The following is a 25,263-nucleotide window of genomic DNA, read 5'->3' on the forward strand; positions in this document are numbered from 1 at the left end:
TCTGGAATTTAAAGGAAATGGAGTATGGAAAATATTTTCGTTACTAGAAATGTCTTCGATTAATTGTGTTGTGAGTCAGCCCAAAGGAAGACCATCTTAAACCCTTTGTAATGAGACATGACTCACTTCTATCTTCGAAGCGCATTCATTCCAAAATGAAGAAAGTATGTTCCACATAAAGCAAATGAGAAATGCAACGATACTTTATTACTACAAATCTCGATAATTTTTTTTGTCAGTCAGTACACAGAAAAAACATCATTAAGATTTTTTAATGAGACATGACTCTCCACTAGCTTTGAAGTGCATCGATTCCAAAATGAAGAAATTATGTGCCACTTAAAGGAAATGAAGAATTCAACGTTATTTCATTAATAGAAATCTTGAATAATTTTGTTGCAAGTCAGCACACAATGACCATTACCAACGCTTTTTAATGAGACATTACTCATCACTGGCTGTGATGTACATCGATTCTAAAATTAGACAATTATCTGCAATTAAAAGGAAATTCAGAATGAAAATATTTTTTACTTCTAAAAATCTCTTCGATAAATTTTGTTGTGAGTCAGTCCAAAGGAAGACCAGCTCAAACCGTTTGTAATGAGACATGACTCACTTCTATCTTCGAAGCGCATCAATTTCTAAATGAAGAAATTTTGTGCCACTTAAAGCAAATGAAGAATTCACCGTTATTTCATTAATAGAAATCTCGATAAATTTTGTTGTGAGTCAGCAGGCAGTACCAACGCTTTTTAGCGGAACATAACAAACCTTTACCTTAGGACTGCATCGATTCTAAAATAAGACAAATATGTTTAATCAAAAGTAAATGGATAGTGCAAAATATTTTATTACTAGATTGCTCTTCTATAAATGTTATTGTCAGTCAGTTGAAAAGAAGACCATCTCAAATCGTTTGTAATGAGATATGACTCACTTCTACTTCTAATAAAAAAATAGTTTGCACTCTTCATTTGCTTTATATTGAGATAATTATCTAATTTTTAGAAACGATTGAGTTCAAAGCTAGAGGTGAGTCATGTCTCATTAGAAAGCATTAGCGATAGTATTTCTGTGTACTGACTGACAACAAAATTTATCGAGATTTCTAGTAATGAAGTATCGTCGAATTGATCATTTGCTTTATGCGAAACTTAATTTCTTCATTTTGGAATCGATGCGCTTCGAAGATAGAAGTGAGTGATGTCTCCTTACAAACGGTTTGAGATGGTCTCCCATTGGGCTGACTCACAACCAAATTTATCGAAGAGATTTCTAGTAACGAAAATATTTTTCACTCTGAATTTGCTTTAAATTCCAGATATTTGTCTACTTTTAGAATCGATGCATTTCAAAGGTTTAGGTGAGTCATGTCTTGTAAAAAAGCGTTTGTGATGGTCTTTCCGTGTGGTGACTCTCAACAGAATTTATCGAGATTTCTGGTACTGATTTAAAGTTTAATTCTTCATTTCTTTAAACTGGCATATAATTTCTTCATTTCGGAATCGATCCGCTTCGAAGATAGAAGTGAGTCATGTCTCATTAAAACGGTTTGAGATGGTCTTCCATTCGGCTGACTCACCAAATTTTATCGAAAAGATTTCTAGTAAGGAATGTATTTTCCATTCTCCATTTGCTTTAAATGTGAAATAATTGTCTAATTTTAGAATCGATGTTTTTAAAGGTATAGGTGAGTCACGTCTTGTTAAAAGCGTTTGTGATGGTCTTCCCGTGTGGCGAAACTTCAATAAAATTTATCGAGATTTCTAGTAACGAAAATCTTTTCCATTCTCCATTTGCTTGAAATTCCAGATAATTGTCTAGTTTTAGAATCAATGCATTTCAAAGGTTGAGGTGAGTTATGTCTCATTAAAGAGCGTTTGTGATTTTGTTCCCGTTTGGTGACTCTCAACAAAATTTGTTTAGATTTCTAGTAATGAAATAACAAAGGGTTTGACATGGTCTTCCCATCGACTGACTGACAAGAAAATTTATCCAGGGATTTCTTGTTGTAAAAATATTTTTCACTCTGAATTTGCTTTAGATTCCAGATAATTGTCTAATTTTAAAATCGATGCATTTGAAAAGTTTAGGTGAGTCATGTCTTGTTAAAAAGTGTTTGCGATGGTCTTCCCGTGTGGTGACTCTCAACAAATTTTATCGAGATTTCTAGTAATTAAATAACGTTGAATTCTTCATTTCTTTAAAGTGGCACATATTTTCTTCATTTTGAAATCGATGCGCTTCGTGGATAGAAGTGAGTCATGTCTCATTAAAAAGGGTTTGAGATGGTCTTCCTTTGGGATGACTCACATGAAAATTTATCGAAGAGATTTCTAGTAACGAAAATATTTTCCATTCTTTATTTGCTTTAAATTGCAGGTGATTGTCTAATTTTAGATGAGCTGCACTTCAATGGTTTAAGTGAGTCATGTCTCATTAAAAACCGTTTGTGATTTCTTCCCGTGTGGTGACTCTCGACAAAATCTATTTAGATTTCTAGTAATGAAATAACTTTGAATTCTTCATTTGCTTTAAGTGGCACATAATTTCTTCATTTTTTAATATATGCGCTTCGTAAATAGAAGTGACTAATGACTCATTACAAAGAGTTTGAGATGGTCTTCCTTTGGGCTAACTCACAACAAAGGTTATCGAAATGATTTCTAGTAACGAAAATATTTTCCATTCTCTATTTGCTTTAAATTGCAGATGATTGTCTTATTTTAGATTCGACGCAATTCAAAGGTTTCGGTGAGTCATGTATCATTAAAAAGCGTTTGTGATGGCCTTCCCGTGTGGGACTCTCAACAAAATTATGGAGATTTCTAGTACTGAAATAACGTTGAATTGTTCACGTGATTTAAGTGGCATATAATTTCTTCTTTTTGGAATCGATGCGCTTCGAAGATAGAAGTGAGTCATGTATCATTATAAAGGGTTTGAGATGGTCTTCCTTCGTGGTGATTTAGAACAAAATTTATTGAAGAGATTTTTAGTAACGAAATTTTTTCATTCTCTATTTGCTTATGTTGCAGATGATTGTCTAATTTTAGAATCGATGCACTTCAAAGGTTTAGGTGAGTCATGACTCATTAAAAAGCGTCTGTGATGGTCTTCCCGTGTGTAGACTCAACAAAATTTATCGAGATTTTTTAGTAATGAAATAACGTTGAATTCTTCATTTGTTTAAAGTGGCACATACTTTCTTCATTTTTTAATGTATGCGATTCGTAAATAGAAGTGAATAATTTCTCATTACAAAGAGATTGAGATGGTCTTCCCTTGGGCTGACTCACAACAAAATTTATCGAAGAAATTTCTAGTAACGGAAATATTTTCCATTCTCTATTTGCTTTAAATTGCAGATGATTGTCTAATTTTAGAATCGATGCACTTCAAAGGTTTAGGTGAGTCATGTCTTGTTAAAAAGCGTTTGTGATGTTCTTTCCGTGTGGTGACTCAACAAAATTTATCCAGATTTCTAGTAATGAAATAACGTTGAATTCTTCATTTCCTTTAAGTGGCACATATTTTCTTCATTTTGGAATTGATGTGCTTCGAGGTTAGAAGTGAGTCGTATCTCATTGAAAAGGGTTTGAGATTTTCTTCCTTTGGGCTGACTCACAATCAAATTTATCGACGAGATTTCTAGTAACGTAAATATTTTCCATTCTTTATTTGCTTTAAATTGCAGATGATTGTCTAATTTTAGAATTGATGCACTTCAATGGTTTAGGTGAGTCATGTCTCATTAAAAAGCGTTTGTGACGGTCTTGCCGTGTGGTGACACTCAACAAATTTTATCGAGATTTCTAGTAATGAAAATAACCTTGAATTCTTCATTTGCTTTAAGATGCAGATGATTGTCAAATCTTAGAATCGATGCACTTCACAGTTTTAGGTGAGTCATGTCTCAATAAAAAGAGTTTGTGATGGTCTTCACGTGCGGTGACTCTCAACAAAATTTGTCGAGATTTCTAGTAATGAAATAACGTTGAATTCTTCATTTCTTTAAAGTGGCACATATTTTCTTCATTTTGGAATCGAAGGTAGATGTGAGTCATGCCTCATTACAAAAAGTTTGAGATGGTCTTCCTTTAGGCTGACTCACAACAAAATTTATCGAAGAGATTTCTAGTAACGAAAATATTTTCCATTCTTTATTTGCTTTAAATTGCAGATGATTGTCTAATTTTAGAATCGATGCATTTCAATGGTTTAGGTGAGTCATGTCTTGTTAAAAAGCGTTTGTGATGGTCTTCCCGTGTGGTGGCTCTCAACAAAATTTATTTAGATTTTCAGTAATGAAATAACATTGAATTCTTCATTTCATTTAAGTAGCACATAATTTCTTCTTTTTGGAATGGATGCGCTTCGAAGATAGAAGTGAGACATTTCTCATTACAAAGGGTTTGAGATGTTCTACTTTCGGGCTGCCTTACAACAAAATTTATCGAAGAGATTTCTATAAAACATTTTTTTCATTCTCTATTTGCTTTAAATTGCAGATGATTGTCTAATTTTAGAATCGATGCATTTCAATGGTTTAGGTGAGTCATGTCTCATGAAAAAGCGTTTGTTATGGTCTTCACGTGCGGTGACTCTCAATAAAATTTATCGAGATTTCTAGTAGTGAAATAACATTGAATTCTTCATTTCTTTAAAGTGGCACATATTTTCTTCATTTTGGAATCGATGCGCTTCGAAGGTAGAAGTGAGTCATATCTCATTTCAAAGGGTTTGAAATGGTTATCCTTAGGGCTGACTTACAACAAAATTTATCGAAGAGATTTTTAGTAACAAAATTTTTTCATTCTCTTTTTGCTTTAAATTCTAGGTAATTGTCTAATTTTAGAATCGATGCATTTCAAAGGTTTAGGTGAGTCATGTCTTGTTAAAAAGCGTTTGTGATGGTCTTCCCGTGTGGTGGCTCAACAAGATTTATCGAGATTTCTAGTAATGAAATAACGTTGAATTCTTCATTTGTTTAAAGTGTCACATACGTTCTTCATTTTTTAATGTATGCGTTTCATAAATAGAAGTGAGTAATGTCTCATGACAAAGACTTTGAGATGGTCTTCTTTTGAGCTGACTCACAACAAAATTTACCAAAGTCATTTCTAGTAACGAAAATATTTTCCATTCTCTATTTGCTTTAAATTGCAGATGATTGTGTAATTTTAGAATCAATGCACTTCAAAGGTTTAGGTGAGTCATGTCTTGTTAAAAAGCGCTTGTGATGGTCTTCCCGTGTGGTGACTCTCAACAAATTTATCGAGATTTCTAGTAATGAAATAACGTTGCATTCTTCATTTCTTGCCAATGTCACATATTTTCTTCATTTTCGAATCGATGTGCTTCGTAGATGGAAGTGAGTCATGTCTCATTACAAAGGGTTGAGATGGTCTTCCTTCGGGCTGACTCACAACAAAATTTATCGAAGAGATTTCTAGTAACAATTTTTTTCATTCTCTATTTGGTTTAAGTTGCAGAAGATTGTCTAATTTTAAAATCGATCCACTTCAAAGGTTAAGGTGAGTCATGTCTCAATAAAAAGCGTTTGTGATGGTCTTCACGTGCGGTGACTCTCAATAAAATTTATCGAGATTTCTAGTAGTGAAATAACATTGAATTCTTCATTTCTTTAAAGTGGCACATATTTTCTTCATTTTGGAATCGATGCGCTTCGAAGGTAGAAGTGAGTCATATCTCATTTCAAAGGGTTTGAAATGGTCTTCCTTAGGGCTGACTTACAACGAAATTTATCGAAGAGATTTTTAGTAACGAAATTTTTTCATTCTCTTTTTGCTTTAAATTCTAGGTAATTATCTAATTTTAGAATCGATGCATTTCAAAGGTTTAGGTGAGTCATGTCTTGTTAAAAAGCGTTTGTGATGGTCTTCCCGTGTGGTGGCTCAACAAGATTTATCGAGATTTTTTAGTAATGAAATAACGTTGAATTCTTCATTTGTTTAAAGTGTCACATACTTTCTTCATTTTTTAATGTATGCGTTTCGTAAATAGAAGTGAGTAATGTCTCATGACAAAGACTTTGAGATGGTCTTCTTTTGGGCTGACTCACAACAAAATTTACCGAAGTCATTTCTAGTAACGAAAATATTTTCCATTCTCTATTTGCTTTAAATTGCAGATGATTGTGTAATTTTAGAATCGATGCACTTCAAAGGTTTAGGTGAGTCATGTCTTGTTAAAAAGCGCTTGTGATGGTCTTCCCGTGTGGTGACTCTCAACAAATTTTATCGAGATTTCTAATAATGAAATAACGTTGCATTCTTCATTTCTTGCCAATGTCACATATTTTCTTCATTTTGGAATCGATGCGCTTCGAAGATAGTAGTGAGTCATTGTAACCGACCGTTTATCGGTGACATTTCTGTTTAAGTTGGCTCCCGTATTTTGATGTTTACCGGTTGAAGTTGGTTCCCGTATAGTATTACTGTGCCCAGTTTTGTCAGGTGTAGTTTTATATTAATTTTTAATGTTAATTCGTTCTTATTGTTAGCAAAAGACATGGCACAGAAGGATAAATGTACTCATTTTTTAATATGAGATATGCACGTAAACACATTCGGAAATTTAATCCAAAAGTTCGAACATTTTCCTTTAAACCCAGTTATTACCGATTCACTTCAAACCATGCAACAGTTTCTTTATAGTCTGTACAGTATTCTCAGAACAACTAGCATAAATAAAACTAAATAATACTAGATGTTAGTTAAAATTTTTACCTAATATACTGCGTGTGGTTATCTTGTTTACATAATATCAACTGTCATGGTGTTTTTTCTGGTTATTCCCGGAAGAGGGCATTCGAATCACCTTTTGACGAAAACGAAATGCTAAAGAGTATAAGATGGCGATCTGTTAGCAGTCGTAATTGATTCCTAGTCATGGTGAGGAGAAATAATTACCAGACAGAAGTAAACAGATATTTCTAAATTATCAAATGTGATTCCCGGTAAGTTAGAAATTGGAAATATATATAGAGATTCATGATCTTTACGGTTAGGTTCTTGTATTGATATGTATTTATGGTAAAACTGTGTTAATTATAGCCGAAGGTATAATATTTAAAAACGCGTTTATTAAGGTCTGGTGACGCGAGTAAGATGACGCAGTGAAACGCCGTTTTACAGTGTATAAAGAAGATGGCTTAGGTCGGCTCCTCAAAACTTAGAAATTTCGTAATCAAAAGTATAAACTTTCGGCAGTTAACCTAGTATAAATTGCTAATTGGTATAACCTGAGTTATTTTGGAAGAAAGGAACACTGAGGAGTCTGACCGAAGTGAAAATTCATCAAAACAAGGTTTGGCCAAAAGCCATCGAGTGTTACTTCCGCCATTACGAGTGATATGAAGTAATGGGCAGGAAGTATAGTTGTTGAAGTTCATCTCATCGGTTAATAGACCCAAGGCCCCATATTTAATAGGACGTGGGACTAATACCCGAGGAGATCAGTTTCGACGTGTAAATAAATAGGTTTGCTAACCTATTCTGTCCTGTGAAGCCAAAGATCCAGGTGACAAGGACCGAGAGGACTATTTGTAGGAACCTCCATTAATTTGGTAATCTCCATCCATTTTATTTTATTTTCTTCTTGTTTCGATTATAAACAGAATCACGAATTCACCAAATGGAGTGCTTCGAAATAAATATGTATAGTTAAAACGAAAGGCGTTACGCGTTTAGACAGCTCATCTCGTTTCCACTCAATAAAAAGATATCATAAGCATATGTGATCAACATTGAAAATTGTTGGTGAACTTTACTTTGAGCGCACTATTTGATATTAATGTGCCTCTAATATTTTCCATGTGAGAATTGATACATTTTTTTTATTATTGTTAGATTAAGTAATATTTTTACTCTAAGATGTCATTTTGAACGTGTGTCCCATGAAATAATGTGTTTAGGTTGTTTAGGTTAGGTAAGATTTAAATTGAACGTGTCCCATAATATACATCTATCTCGATTGTTAGGTTAGGAAATTTGATTGTGTGCTTACGGTTAAATAATGTACTTTATTTTTGTCTCGTGATATATTTTGGAAAATGTATATTTCTATTGCTTGCTTAGGTTAGGTAAATTGAATTTGTGTGCTTACGGTTAAATAATGTACTTTATTTTTGTCTCGTGATATATTTTGGAAAATGTATATTTCTATTGCTTGCTTAGGTTAGGTAAATTGAATTTGTGTGCTTACGGTTAAATAATGTCCTTTATTTTGTTCCACGATGTATTTTGTGAAAATATGTATTTCAATTGCGTAGGTTAGGGCTTTATATAGGTTAGGAAATTCAATTCTGAATGTGATTTCGTCTATGTAACTTGTATTTTTTTTTTAATGTTAAAGGATAGTAAATGTGCCGCTTTCCATTGATGTGGTCTCATGCTATGCGAGTGCATACTCGGTCTGTGCAGATTTCAGCTAACCTTAAGTTGTAGTTTTTTAAAATATATTATTGGAATATGTTTTCGTGCAAGACTCTGCTTTGGGCACATATTTAGTTTAAGGGTGCCATTAACGCGTTATAAGTACATATTTGCCTCATCGGGAGTTAATATAGCTGATCGATGTTCAGCTTTATTTATAAACATATACGTACTTACGGTTATTCAATTTGTCGTTCTTAAACACAATTTGAAATTTATCATGTGTCTATTGCTCTTGAAAATTAATGACATTATATTGTGAAGTTAAAAGTGATAATAATGTTGATAATGACGTTCTAATCTCTCATAAGATATGTAAACCCTGGCGTAGAGAAGTAGAAGTAGAACATTTTTTTTTCATTTGTAAATATCTCATTCATTAATAGTAGATTTTTTTTTGTAGATGTATTATGTACGGTTGATACATGCTACTTACTTGTCCTAAAGTACAATGAGAATGTAGTAGCAGTCATGTACAGCTTATGTTGTCGCTTCATTCAAACGAATGACAGGGTTATAAATAGTGAACGTCTATTTAGTAATAATCTTAGTAATAATAATGTCATTTTGTTAAATGAGTGACTAGAGCGTATGGACCATTAGTTCTTGAGTGATCACGAACTGAATATGCATCATGAAAGATATTGAAATTTGAGAATTGATACAATGTTTATATTAAGTCAATGTAATAACATAATATCGTAAGTGATTTGAACATACTGCGATGTAGGCAAATATTTGACAAACATTATTCTGTTGCTCCTGATAATTGTTACAATGTAACTGTTGACTGATTGGCACAAATAAACAATCACGACAAAATTTCAATTCTATAATTTCGAATACTGCTCATAGAGTTAAGCAAGTGTAAGTTTGATATTATTTTTTTTTCATTCAATTTAAGTTAATGACGTTGAGTCTTCTTTCATTTCGATTAGCCACTAAACAATAATTTGAGATCTTTTTGATAAATTCGTTGCGCACGCTTGAACTGATTTTTTTTTCAATGACCGTAATATTTGGGTTGTTATAAATTAGCGATACCATCCAGAATTTTGATTTATTTCAAAGATATTATCATTGGAATAGTAGTGAAAGAAAGGTGTAGTACTAATACACCTAAACATACTAATTAAAGCTAACATAACCTAAACATTGAGTTTAAATAATTGTGCAAACTGTAGGTTTGTTATATCATGTCCCATTGCAAATGGTTTGAGATTGTCTTCCTTCGGGCTGCCTTACAACAAAACTTATGGAAGAGATTTCTAGTAAAGAAATTTTTTCATTCTCTATTTGCTTTAAATTCTAGGTAATTGTCTATTTTTTGAATCGATACATTTCAAAGGTTTAGGTGAGTCATGTCTTGTTAAAAAGCGTTTGTGATGGTCTTCCGGTGTGTTGACTCTGAACAAAATTTATTGTGATTTCTAGTAAAGAAATAACGTTGAATTCTTCATTTCTTTAAAGCGGCACATATCTTCTTCATTTTGGAATCGATGCGCTTCGTAAATAGAAGTGAGTCATGTCTCATTACAAAGAGTTTAAGATGGTCTTTCTTTAGGTTGACTCACAACAAAATTTATCGAAGAGATTTCTATTAACGAAGATATTTTCCATTCTCTATTTGCTTTAAATTGCAGATGATTGTCTAATTTTAGAATCGATGCACTTCAAAAGTTTAGGTGAGTCATGTTTCATTAAAAAGCGTTTGTGATGGTCTTTTTCGTGTGATGACTCAGCAAAATTTATTGAGATTTCTAGTAATGAAATAACGTTGAATTCTTGATTTCTTGAAAGTGACACATATTTTCTTTATTTTGGAATCGATGCGCTTCGAAGATAGAAGTGAGTCATGTCTCATTACAAACGGTTTTAGATAGTCTTTGTTTGGGCTGACTCACATGTAAATTTATCGAAGAGATTTCTAGTAACGAAAATATTTTCCATTCTTTATTTGCTTTAAATTGCAGATGATTGTCTGATTTTAGAATCGATGCACTTCAATGGTTTAGATGAGTCATGTCTCATTAAAAAGCGTTTGTGATGGTCTTCACGTGCGGTGACTCTGATCAAAATTTATCGAGATTTCTAGTAATGAAATAACGTTGAATTCTTCATTTCTTTAGAGTGACACATATTTTCTTCATTTTGGAATCGATGCGCTTCGAAGGAAGAAGTGAGTCATGTCTCATTACAAAGGCTTTGAGATGGTCTTCCTTAGGGCTGACTTACAACAAAATTTAACGAAGAGATTTCTAGTAACGAAATTTGTTTCATTCTCTATTTGCTTTAAATTCTAGGTAATTTTCTAATTTTAGAATCGATGCATTTCAAAGGCTTAGGTGAGTCATGTCTTGTTAAAAAGCGTTTGTGATGGTCTTGCCGTGTGGTGACTTTCAACAAAATTTATCGAGATTTCTAGTAATGAAATAACTTTGAATTCTTCATTTGCTTTAAGTGGCACATAATTTCTTCATTTTGGAATCGATGCTTTTCGAAGATAGAAGTGATTCATGTCTCGTTACAAAGGGTTTGAGATGGTCTTCGTTTGGGCTGTCTGACAACAAAATTTATCGAAGAGATTTCTTGTTATAAAAATATTTTTCACTCTGGATTTGCTTTGGATTCCAGATGATTGTGTAATTTTAGAATCAATGCACTTCAAATGTAGAGGTGAGTCATGTCTCATTAAAAAGCGTTAGTGATGGTCTTTTAGTGTGCTGACTCACAGCAAAATTTATGGAGATTTCTAGTAATGAAATAACGTTGAATTGTTCACTTGGTTTTAGTGGCACATAATTTCTTCATTTTGGAATCGATGCGCTTCGAAGATAGAAGTGAGTCATGTCTCATTACAAATGGTTTGAGATGGTCTTCCTTTGAGATGATCTGAGATGGGCTGACTCGGAAGAAAATTTATCGAAAAGATTTGTAGTAATGAAAATATTTTACAATTCTTTACGTAACATAGAATTGCCTTATTTTGGAATCGATGCTCTTCGAAGATGAAAATGAGTCACGACTCGCCATGAAGATTTTGCTATGCACTTCTTGTAACTTGTGTCACAACGAAATCTACTGAAGATATTTGTAGTAATAAAAAGCTTGTTTAATATCCATAATTTAGCATTTTAAACAGCATATTGTTTAATTTTGGTATGTGTTTGCTTCGATATTGATGTGAGTCATGACTCACTAGAAGGTGCTTGGGATGTCCTTGCCGTTATCGAAGCTCTTTTGTTTTTTATTTTCTTTTTGTTGCATTTTACATTTTTGGTTATGGGTTAAATAATTATAACCAAAAAAATGGTTTTGGTTCTAACTTTTAAGACGTTTCCTCAAACGCTGAATCCACACCCAAAAACCATTACTAGCTATGCGTTACTGTTTTTGTCCTAAATGATAAAGTTTGAAACTGGAATTCGTTAATTTCAACCACTTATGGATAAAATAAATCAATAAGGAAGGAGATAGAACCTATTTCTACGAATCTGAATCGATTGTAAAAATTGTATCTGATATCCCTTACCGTTTTGGGGCTAAAAAAACCTGTATTTAATCCGGGAGTAGTAGTATCAAGCAGTTCCGGTTTTGATACAGTGTTGCGGGTTGTGATGGTATGCTCTCTTGACACCCTGAATCTTTTCCAGAAAACCGCTTATTGTTATCTAATACCATTTTGTTTCAACATTTTGCGATAAATGTTGAAACCGGTAATGGTTAACTTGAACCACTTCCGAATCAGAGTCGTAGCTAGAGATTTAGGCGCCCGGGGCGAAGTAGAATTCGGCGCCGCTACATTTAACTTGCCAAGCTTTTATTTTTTCTTTCTTTTATTTTTACATATAAGAGAAACAGTTTTTGTTGTTACGCTATGCTGAATTTTATCAAACTGCTTGGAAAGAGTATTGCAACAACCAAAAGTGATCATTATGTATTCTTTTACAAATAAGAGCTGTTCCGCTTTGTTAAACTTGATAAAACTACCTCTGGTTGTATAGAAATCCACTTGGATAATTATGGAAAGAGAATGGAGCCGGTTCTCCTACAGTAGGGACTCCGTGTTAGACATGGAGTTGGTGGACGCGAGTGTTGGCTTTGGAATGATCCGAGTCCCCTGAGCACAATGATGATGTCAGAAATTGGGCTAGTCCCGAAGATTCAGAAATGGAGTCCTAAACTTTAGCTTCGACACCAGGGCAGGATTTCTGACATTACGGCTGTGCTCAAACGACCCCAGCCTTTCCAACGCCACCACTCTCGTACAACAACTCAAACCGTAAGTTTTGGGGCCTCAGGTCCTGGGTCATATCTCTGATATTACTGATGTGCTAAGAGGACACGGAGCTTTTTAACGCCACAATTTGCATCCAAAAACTCCATGTTAAAAGAGATAGAATAGACCCGAGTCCTAAACATCTGGACTCCATTTCTGGGGCCAGGGCCCGATTTCTGACAACACCCATGTGGTCAGGGGCCCGAAGCTTTCCAACGCCACCACCTACGTCTAACAGCTCCATGTTTAATAACGAATAGGAGCACGTGCTTCAAATTTCGGGACCCCTTTCTGGGGCCTCATGGCCAAGGCCCGACTTCTGATATCACCGCTGTGCTCAGGGGGATCCAGACCTATCCAACGCCATCACCCGCGTGCACCAACTCCATCTCTAACACAGCTTCTGTACGGTGGGAGGATTTTAATGGAATTTTCTCCATGCTCTTTACAACTATTTACATTTCATACTACTGATAAGAAATGAAATTTAAACACATTAAATACTATGTGCTTTCAAATGTTAGAAACGATTAACAGCATTAATTTCCAGTAATAATTGTAAACTTCTGTAATTCTTATGTGACTACACAAATAGCATTTTAATTTCCATTCTTTTACTGTAAAAACTATTTTGTGAAATGTAACGCAAATTCAGAAGGAGCCTTCTTTGCAAATCTCTCAATATTGATGGATGGAGATGAAGAATATGTTTAACCCTTTGGAGTTTGTGTTTGAAATCCAAAATACTACATATGTTTGAAATTATGGAAATTATTTAATTTCTTAATGGATGAATGTTCTGAATCCTGGAAATACAAGTAGTTGATGGAGAAATGATTCCAATAAATTCATTCAAATTGAAAGCATTTCATATGTCAATGGAACATATAAAAAACACATGTAATGATCAGTCTTTGAAAAAGACGAAATTCGTTGAGATAAGTTCTGACCCCTTAAGAGCCTATTCTACAATTGCTTGAAGTTCGAAAAAATGTTATTATTCCCCTTGTTTATCCTTATTTTTAATATTCCCGCGCAAACAGTAGTTTGCGTTTGTCTCTTCACTCCTCATACCGTCGTGATTATCCGATTGTGTAGAAAAGCGTGAAAGTAAGCAAAATTACCATTAAAAAGCCGAATTCCTGTTTCAGATTTTGAAAACGCTCCTGCTCACACGCTATGTGATCACTTGGAACCTTGTATAACACATCGTCATTAACAATAATTTTCTTTAAGTAAGAGTAAAATCTTGCGACTGATATTGAAACTTTTGGGTTGCGAGCAAAAAATATAGTTCTTTGCAAACCGACAGCAATATTGATATTGTACCGCATAACGCTACAAACTCCATGTGGAAAATTCGTAATTCGAACTATGCCGGGAAACAAATGACGCTAGATGGGCGCATCCGCGCTGCGCAGGAAGGAGACGAGAAAGAAGCAGTGTGGTGGAAATTTTAGCTTGAAATCTTTTGTTGTTGTTGTTGTTGTTGTTGTTGCTAAGTACACACACGTTGAATCAAGTGTTGCATATTCTGAAGAAGACAAGCGGGTGCTGAAGTAAGTCTATAATTTATGTGTCGTTGAAAAGATTATGCAACATCAAAACAATAATAACACCAGTATCGTACCGTGGAAAATCAGCGCCTGGGCGAGAATATAGCTACGACGGCGTCCCCGTACATGTGACTGAGGTCAATATACCAGCCGCAAAGCGCCACTATGGTTGGCGCGAAGCGTAATAAAATTTTTAAAAGTAAACGCTGATTTTCCTTCATTTTCAGCACTTTTTCTTACTTTTTCCTTCAATTACACACACACACACACACACACACACACACACACACACACACACACATATATATATATATATATATATATATATATATATATATATTTTCCTTCCGAATTTTGCGCCCCCTACTTCGGCGTCCGGAACCGTCCCCCTCCCTAACGGCATGGTATAGCACAAAAAATACATTGACGTAGTTGCCGGCTTACCGGGTTAAGTATTTTGCTAATGACGCCATATTCACGAATACAAAAATACCGGAACAATTATGTGTTTTAGAGATTTATATCGACGCATTGTAAAAAACTTTATGTATAGGCCTAAAGTTAGCTCAGGGATGTTCATACGTGGGCAATAATATTTACTTTTTTACAAAAAATGAATTCAGCCCTTTTTGTTTAAATTTGGTACTATTTTTCAGCCCACTCCAGAGCTAGGACTATGGCAACACTGAGCACATCCGTCACCGCAGTGCATTGACTAGCTCAGAAGGATTACATAATTAGAATGGCAAAGTGCTCTACCTTAAAGCCAAATATATCGTGACTATAACTCCTAATTAAATTTAACATTATTTTGCTCCAGTTGATTGGATAAACAGTTTTTGTTTCGTTCAAATTGGTTCACAGATGGTTGTATAAGTTGAAGTTCAGAATGTTGCACATAATCAATTGTAAACTGTGTATTCTCTCATCTGACTCTCATATATATATACTCTTGCATTCATTCTTCCTCAAGACAAAGAGAAAAAATAATGCGTGACTTGTTTAAGTCATCATATACTTGCCCACACTTACATTCTCTTCAGTCAACCGGAGCAGTGAGATGTGATGTTTCTTTCCTTCTTTATCAACTCACAGCTTTGCTTGAGGTGTGTAGGCTATACATATATGTTTTCTTGCAATACGGTCTCTTAAGCACTCTTTTTCAGGCCAACAGATGGCGCTTTGATTATGTAATATATCTTCGTAATATAACGTAATCTCTGCCAGTGACGTAAACTATTGAGAATAGACGACGTCATTAGCTTACATAATATTTCTTTCTTGTATATGGAAGCTGTGCAAGTAATCATACATCATCAAGTACCTGGTAATCATGATGTCTATGCTTACTTGAGGATGAGCATCATTCCTATATAGTAGCTACTAACAATCACCGGTGTCACGTCAGAAGGGCCCGGGCAAAAGGGCGAGGACAAAAAGGCCCGAGTCAAAACGGCCCCACGTCAAAAAGTCTCCGGTCATAAGGGCCCGAGTCAAAACGGTCCCACGTCGAAAGGGCCCCACAACAAAAGGGGAAGAGTCAAAAAAGCAATGCGTATAAAGAGCCCGGGTCAAAAGGGCACCGGTCATAAGGGCCCGAGTCAAAAAGGCCCCGCGTCAAAAGGGCCCCGGTCATAAGGACCCGAGTCAAAAGGGCCCTGCGTCAAAAGGGCCGGGTCAAAAAGGCATTGCGGCAAAAGGCCCGAGTCAAAAGAACCCCGCGATAAAAGGGCCCCACGTCACAAAAGCCTGAGAATAGCCTGAAAAGCATGAGAAATATAAAAATGCTTATTAGATTAAAAGTATTTAGTGGACACCGCCTGATTTGTGTTGAAAGAACGTACATGTGGATGTGTATGCAGTGTTAGTCAAAGTTATTACGACAGCCCAGTTACAACGATTCATGTGAACAGAAAAAAGTGTTGCAGGTAGGTATTGATCAGTGCCGTGTCGTGGTGCGGGTGAGCGGGGCAACGGCCGTGGCTGCCGAAGTAAGGTGGCGCAAAATTCGGGAGTAAGAAAGAAAAGGAAAGAAGGAAAGAAAAAGAGAGGAAAAATGACTTGGAATATATTAGATCTACAGCAGATAGTGTTACTCATGTTAGGAAAATCTATGTACACCCAACCACAAAAGTATCTCCCCCCTCCTAAGTGCTCTAATTCCATAACTTGGGGTCCAGATAATTTGCAGTTGTGAGAACGCCTAGACAGATGCAACCCAATTTACACTTAACTTTTCTCGGCCCTGGCAGCAGTTGGTAGCACTGAGTCCAGTCTTTACGCAAGTAAAATTGTGAGTAGATGATGCACGAAACATTTCTCCATTCTGAGATGAAATTCTCTGGTTCAGAGCGTGTTGTCCAATGAGCATCACATGTTAATCTCAATATCGTTGTGTATGTAATGTATTATTTCACTATATACTTTATATTCAAAGAAATAAAAACACTAATCACACATGAATCAGAAAATGCTTGAAAGTAGACGAAAATATCAAATCTAGAACAACTGCTGGAAATAAGATAGTAAATGACTGCTTTCATTGAGAGACCTTCTCCAATTCTCCTCATTCCAACATCTTTCTCTTTCTGGAGGAGAGAAAATCTTACTTGTCACACTGAGTATGTATTAAATTGAAATTGAAACATTTGAAAAAGTTAGAACATGACCCTGATTTGAACGCGGGTCCGCAGAATATAAGTTCAATGCGCTAAACACTTACCTACCTCGTCACTTCATCTTCCGCCTAACACAATATACTCGTACTAATATTCGTATAAGGAGACGTTTCTTATGAGTGTCACAATGACTTACTCGAGGTTTCCTTCTTTAACTCAAAAACAAATGATATAGACCTTCGTCAATGAGGAAAATATCGAGAAGCGTTCTTCAAGATGAGGCTACCTAATTTTTTAACTGGTCCCGATTTACATTACTGCAATTCTTCCTCACCGTAACTTCTAACTTATGCAGACATTATTTTCGCATTCTTTGAATTGCATCAACACGTGTAAAAATAGTGTGTGCTATGTTTATCTAACATAGCTGCTAGTTTATTTTCTTATCTTTGTGTCAAGTGTGAAAGCAGAGAACTGCTATTTCAGTGACCCGGGTTCGAATCCCAGCGTGACATTTATTTTTTTATCCGAAGGTATTGCTTACGTTATTGATATTATTATTATTATTATTATTATTATTATTATTATTATTATTATTATTATTATTATTATTATTATTATGCGTATAATTGTATGAAAATCGATGGCAACTGTCTCCGAATATTAGAAAGTGAATGTGGAAGAACTATGAAATAAATTAGAGATGCGCGTAATTTTATCACAAAATTATATGGCGAACGCATTTTATCTTATCGCAAACGGTTATCGTCGAATATACACGGTTAAAGGCGCACTCTGTTGGTCAAATTAAAAGAAGCTGCTAGACAAGTATTGACCACCGGCAGAAAAAATACAGAGTAACTGCAAGTCGAGTACGTACTATTGTGCAGGAGTATGCTCAAAGACTTTAGAGAACTATCTTCGTGGCTTGGCTCACAATTTTAATTTGCAATCCACGTAAGCACTTTGAGACAAATGTCAATCGTATTTGGCATTTGGAAAGTTAAGCAAAAATGATAATAATCTTATGTCCAATATAAGTTGGAAGAATTTGAAAACAGATGAAAGTAGCCAGAATTTTTCAATGAAAGTTCACATACTTTATATATCTGCGACTTGGGACTAAAAGGGCTAATGTCAACACGAAGTAGTTTGGAGTATATATACTATTCATATTAACGATTGCTTTTCTTGCAAAAGAAAATATCCATTTATAGGCGTTACAATTTGAAGAATATCTCATCTTTGCCAAAAAAAAGTGACATTGGCCCTTTCAGACCCAAATCACACACACACACACACACACACACACATATATATATATATATATATATATATATATATATATTCTAATATTTTAATGGACAAGATATGAAGATTTTTCTTTGTAAGGCTTCGTGCTAAGTAAGTATCTTTCAAATATAATAAATGTAATATAATGTTTCTCAAAAGCATTTTTTGTTAGTAATGTTTGCCTTTTGTTTTTCACTCTTTTTATCTTATTGTAAGGCTTTATGCATCATTGGTACTTCTAAAATACAATGATCATAATGTAATGTTAATTAAAGTCAAATTGTTCAAAACATATACTCTAATGTAAAATAATTATATATGTATAAAATCTGATCAGATGCAACAGAAAGTATAAACAAATGGTATTTGTTTGTAATGTTTACCACTTGTTTTTCAGACGTTTTTAAAACCTTATTATAAGGCTTCGTGGTAGGTTAGCACCGGTAAGATATAATAAGAATAATGTAATGTTCACCGAAGTCGAGTTTTTGATATATATATATATATATATATATATATATATATATATATATATATATATATATATATATATATATATATAATAGTTTTAGTAAGGATTTTTTGTTTATAATATACTTCTTGTTTATTTTTTATTTTATTCCATGCCAAAAGGCCCAGACAAAGAACGACGTCACAGAAGGGGTCGTCCTCAATGCAATATCGTAAATCAGTTGCTCCCAACCATGTTTACCTGGCAGCCTCTTCGCAAGCCCTTAATACTTCACAGATCTCTTACTGCTTGTTGGCTATACGTACTTTTTCTGATCTTTTATCTGCTTTCAGATGCACCATTGAATTTTCAATTCGATAATAATAAGAATCTCAATATATTTATATTTCCTCCAGCAAGACTTCTGAATACCTTTGTAGTCTAATATTATTATTTACCAGCTGTATTCCTAATTAAACCACAGTTCGTCACAATAATTTGTATTTGTACTTTTAATTTAACATCTCTGTTACATTATTCGTAATATTTCTAATTAAGAATGTAATTTATTTCTGTCAGTAGCTTTTGCACTTCTGTTCTTGGAAATAACATCCCATCAATGTGGGTTTTCATCGCTCCAATAGTGATAATTTTTCGGTTCACCAGACCAAATATGGTAAATATCGCTTCATCAAAGAATACCGGATGGAGTGGCACGGTGGTTCAGTAGTAGAACTCTTAGCTTTGGTGTGTAGGACTACTGATTCCATTCCCGGCCAAGTAAGTTTGTGGTGGACAATATTGTATCCGTGAGTTTTCCCGGGGTACTCTCGTTTCCTTTTGATTTCACCAATTCTTTCATGATCATTCACTTGCTTTAATCATCGTTATCCTAAAGGGCATAATGTGGGACGTTAAACTGGAAGTCTGAAAGTTACCAGAGAATACCATGTCATTTACGACAATATTGCTGTCATCGATATTTCATATCATTACTTCGCAAAATTCAATGCGGTGATCAAAGTCGTCTTTCGTTATTTCGTCTTCCGTTATGGACATGTTGTCATAGCAATAGGGATTGAATTGGAAATTATATATCACTACTTTCAGGATTTTTTTATCTTTACGGGCTGATAGTAGTTAAAATTTAATCAACCTTGTTTTGGAATTACAATCTCTGTTGTTATGATCATATGTTCATCTCATTTCATGTTCTTAGGCTTCACGGCATTTTCAATTTAAAAAAAAAAGTAGACGACTTATAATTATTAATATTATTATTATTATTTTATTATTATGATTATTGATATATAGTAGTATAGAGGTGTTACATGAGCACAAACGAAGAAAAGTAGTAAACTAGAGAGAGTTTTAACAATTGCTTTAGCTATTTGTTGCCAAAAGTTCAAAAATTCGCTCGAGATATTGGCTATAGACAGGCACCCTTGAATTCGCCGTTACCTATTACAATGTTAAGATATTGATTCCATTAACGAACTTGATCGAAATAATTCCTTTATCTATTGTAAAAACAGAAATCAGAAATTCTCTTACATGTATGTTACATGGGCTGTAAACCGCCACCGTTAAAACAGCTATTATCCGTTATAATATTAACGGATTGACTCCATCAATAAACTCGGAAGACGTAGTCGCTCTGGCTTTCTTTTGCAAGAAACAGAATTCAAAATATCATTTACATTCACGGGATATGGGTTATAGATAGCTACTATTAAATCGCCGTTGTCTATTAATCTGGCATTGAGTCTCTCGTCTAAGGATAATGGAGTCTTACTTGGTATATTAAGGTTTGATTCCCCCATGACTTTAGTTTGGCTGCAAATTGTCTACATCCTATTAACACTTTTTGTTATTATGTGCAGGGAGAACAAATAGCGAAAACTATTAAAATGTTTTTGAATTATTCAATTTAGCGTAACTAACAGATGACACTTTTAACTTTTACAATATGGATATTTTTACCATGATCTTGACTTCGATACAAATTCTTCACATACCACAGTCACTATATATTATCAGACAGAAGACAGAGTAGATAGCTATGTCCATTTATCTATTTGTGAATTATTTGAATTAATTTAACTGACAGACTCTGGCGTTTTACTTGGTATAATAAGGAATGATTTTGCCTGTTTTTGGTAATTGTTGTAATTGTAATGTTGATACTTTGGGGAAAAGCAGAGCAGGTATCAGCATCTATTGGAGTGTTTCTGAACTATTTGACTTAGCATAAATACCAGACTGCTGTCTTTTGCTTTTCTAAAAAAGGATCGATTTCCTCATGAATTTGGACTTGTAACCAATTGTCTACTTACCATCGACACTCTTATCATTAGGCAGAACGGAGAGCAGATTAGACAACTACATACTTGGCTTATGAAGAATTTGAATTAGCATATCTGCCAAACTGGCACGTTTTGCTTTTATAAGGAAATGTTTTCACCATGACTTTGGATGGCTGCAAATTATTTACAAACTACCAACATTATGTATCATCTGACGGAAGGTCAAGCAGATAGCAACATCTGTTAGGCTACTGTGCAAAAAAGATAACCACATCTTGGAGGCACGGGCATCTTGGGCTCCCGCGGTGACAGGTACTCCTCAGATACAGTAATTATGTCAGTCAGTCAGTCAATCAGAGTGAGTGCGAATATTTAAATCCAAAAGCAATACTGAAGATATTAGCACTACTGCATACTGCTTTTCACTTGTTTTGTTTGAAGTAATGTTAAATGAAAATAGAACATTGTTTCATAAAAAATATCGTATGAAAGCTAAAACTTACATACAATTTAGCATCGGGAACGTTCAATCTTAGTTTGATGGAATTCTTGACGTGGTGTAAAATATGACCGAGTCTAAGAGGACTAACCTAAATTGTAATGTGCAAAGTCTATTCACTTTCAATTATATGCAATCTACAACTCAATACACGTATATTAAAAGGAAGTGATGAGGGGGATTTCTAATTTCTTATTTTCGAAACTCATATAAACTCGTTGAAGTTTATGAAACTAGAAAATGCCCCATTTCATAACGGTATGCATCACGTGACGCACATTTTGCGTTTTAATTTGTGATTTTCGGCATAGCATTTTTAATTACTTGTTGCATTTTTGGCTTTGCTTTGCCTTCGGCAAATTTTGAAAAAAGTTTTACAGAAATGGCCTCAAATACTGTTTAAAAGGACTCTAAAAGAAATAAACTTTCATGACGGGACTCTAAAAAATGAACGTTTACGACGGTTTCTATCAAAATGGTAATTAATTTGTCAATACATTTTCTGAAACCGGTTGGAAATCTACAAAAATCAATCTCTCTACATCAGTTCATTTTCCTAGGCAATTACGTACATTGTTATCAATCAACGAACCATCACGAAAAGATTTCCAAATGGCTCAGATGTATCATTTCCAACAAGGATGGCAATATATTTTTCGGACACCGTATCTTATCGTGATTTTACATACCAGAAAAGATAAGTTAGTCATTGACATTTTTTGTATACTATTCATTTGGACGCGACCAGAAACTATAGTATCCGGACGAAAATTGCTGTGTGCTGGGCAGCTTTATTAGTTTTTGTTACACTCTGTGTCTTAAGCCCTCTTAATAACACGAGTAACATCTTTTTGAATTTGGAGATGGCTCAGGCTACTTATTGAACGTCTAATGTATATGTGGTCTAAACATTATAATTGAAATTCATTCAATTTTGTAATACAAATATTTTCTTATTACATTATTTTATTATCCAAATGACATGGTAGCTTTTTAAATACACATATATGATCAGCCAAGCGTTATAACAAATTTTAAGCGTAATTGCATTAAATAAAGTTGGCATATATTCCAATGTACGCGTTTTCGGCTAAATAGCAATGCTAAGTTAAAATCAAGTAATGAAAGTTACGATTTCATATCTCTGCTTCATCATTTCGGTCACTTATATCGTATCTCGCCAATATTACCGGACTTTATTTGTCTATAATTCGTGTTTAAGTAATGCAGATCCTACAGAGAATATAAATATGAGTGAGTTCTTTGAGAATTGACTTACTTCAGTACAGCAAAAAATTATTATAACTAATTAATGTCGGAGCTCCACTAACTTTCGTTATGCTGGTAATTTACTGTGGAATATAAAGTATAAAATAGTAAAAAGTAAATGACTCACCTTCAACATTTTTAAATTGTATAAAACCCTTATTTTCAAGGTATTCTTCGGCATGTGGATGTTGTTTAAATTCTGATGCCTTGACTACTATTCGATGGTCGTAAGCAGGGTTTTTTGGATATTCAATTATAAATGTTACTTCTGCTTCTGATCCAAGAGCTTTAGCATAAAATCCAAAAGGCATTACCATGCATTGGTACCCGTAGCTGTTAAATACGGCATCTGGCATATTCATTGCTATAATGTTATCAGTGTTACCTACAATAAAACAAGTTTTAAAGCGATATGTTAATTTAATAGTTGAGACACTTTTGTCGAAAATAGATTTGCTTAGCTTTATAAAGTTTATCACATGGTAGAAAACTATTAGTGTCAAAGAGTTTTAATATTTTATTGTCATTATTCCCATTGTGTATATTAAATTCCATTTTTTGAAGACTTCCGAAGATTGTTTTGTTTTTGATTTGTTATTTCATTTTCATAAATTTACAATCTGTGAATGTTGTTAAAATTGTAAATTGTTTGAAAGGTTTTCTGTGAATGTGTGATTTTTTTTAATTTTACGTTTTATTGTTAATACAAACACATTGCATCTGTCAGCGTTATGTGAGTTATATGCAATTCAGAGTGCTGACATGACGCTCAGTCTTTAAAAAGAATTGGTTAACTAAGGTTTCTTCAGAGAAATCTCATACACACGTCTAATGATTTCAGCTCGAATTTTGGGAGCCACGTGCTGCAGTGCAAGCATCTTTGTTGTATAAATACTTCGGTTTATTTCAATACCGTCAATCAGAATTGAAGTCGTGGTTTGAGTTATATTTCAAGTGACAACGCCAATATTCAACGACATTATAGGCCTTATGCAGACTCGTTTTGATGTATGATTAGAGTCATACTAGAGGCCTGACTAATGCAGAAAACATAAACTAGGCGAACTCTTTAGTGTGACACTAATTGCGGGTCAGAACGATTCTGCAAAAGCCCCTATAAATCTGAGATCTGAGTCTCAGTCGGTTATCGGAATTTCGAATCAAACATTTAAGAAGTTATTCCAATAGGCTGTTTGTGTTTACTTTAGAGATTGCTGCATTCAACTGGTGTACTTCTTGATTTTGGTTGTAATCATCATCTTGGTCAGCTATGATCCAGTTTATCTCTCCTCTTTTAGCCTAAGAAGTGTCATAGTGCTTCACAAACACGCGCACTTAACAAATACATGTTAACTATTTCTTTAAATTGTGTTTCTTATTTATACATACGGTTCTGTTTTGTCGACTCAAAATTGTGATATACAGTAGATCTCTCAAATACCTCATAGCACATTTTAGATGGGTTAATTCTAACATTAACAATATAAGTAATTTAAGATGTACCTTGAGTTAATGCTAGTACATAGTTAAGTTAGTACATAATCGAAGTCAAATATTTCACATTAAATGCTTTAATTTTCGTACGAGAAAGAATGTATTATTAATATTAACATCTATCTTGTTTTATTATCTTAAAGTAACATCCTCACTGGCAACAGTTTGCCGTTTTATCTCTAGGGGTAACAAGACAGGATTGTTTCTTGGTAAATCCCTAATCTTCATACCTCCTTGTTCATATTTATGGTACGTACAATTAAACTACATTAAATCACATATTATTTAAAAGCATAGTAGTTTACAGCAAGAGAAATTAAGTACTCACGTTCTTGGCACTTAGTTCCAATGAAACCTTGTTGACAAATACAATTAAATCCTGCAAGACGTGGTATGCAGCGTCCATTATACCAACAAGGATTACCAACCAGAATTTCACAGTAGTTCCTTTGTTCCTGGCAGTCGTTTCCCTCTAAATATTCTACACATGATCCATTTTTCTTTGTTGCAGTAGTATTACAGAAACCTGAATTATATTTACAATAATTTTCAAATTCATAGCAGTCCATTATATTTTGTTGATCAACTAGACAAATTAATCCATTTTCTATTTCCGAACACGATTGGTCAACACAAAAGTTTCTATGATAGCAACATCTAGCTTGACATTTTTCTCCTCCGTTGCAGGTACAAGCGACGCCATTTTCTATAGATTGACAACTCATACCTTCAGGACAGGTAACATTCTGACAGTAGTCTGTAGATGTTCGAATTTGTTTCTTTTCACTTCTTTCTATTATACCTTTTGCCTCAGTTTGGTACTCGCTATGAAGATAGTTATCAGTTAGTGTGTAACGGGTCTGACAACCACTCATAACCGAAGAGATTCTCATTAGAAATAGCAGAGAAAACCTGATTAAGAGACATGTAACATAAGTAATTTTGCATTTTAATATATTAGCTCCAAACTCTATTAATAATTCACTTTTAATAACTTTGGCAGAATGAGTAGTCCAGTACAAATACGTACTGATAT

General features: G+C 34.2%; 1 protein-coding gene across 1 annotated transcript in view; it reads right to left on the reverse strand.

Annotated features, from left to right (window-relative positions):
- LOC145679409 (uncharacterized) overlaps positions 1 to 25,263 on the reverse strand; it is a 64,052-nt gene that overhangs the window by 24,703 nt on the left and 14,086 nt on the right. Inside the window, exons 2-3 of the mRNA XM_081749991.1 lie at positions 24,556 to 25,139; positions 22,861 to 23,118 (exon numbers count right to left, since the gene is read on the reverse strand). Coding sequence (XP_081606117.1) covers positions 22,861 to 23,118; positions 24,556 to 25,139 — 842 coding nt within the window. The remainder of the gene's footprint in view (positions 1 to 22,860; positions 23,119 to 24,555; positions 25,140 to 25,263) is intronic.

The sequence above is a fragment of the Thermobia domestica genome, chromosome 2 (assembly GCF_964235325.1).
Source record: "Thermobia domestica chromosome 2, izTheDome1.hap1.1, whole genome shotgun sequence".
Taxonomy (NCBI): domain Eukaryota; kingdom Metazoa; phylum Arthropoda; class Insecta; order Zygentoma; family Lepismatidae; genus Thermobia; species Thermobia domestica.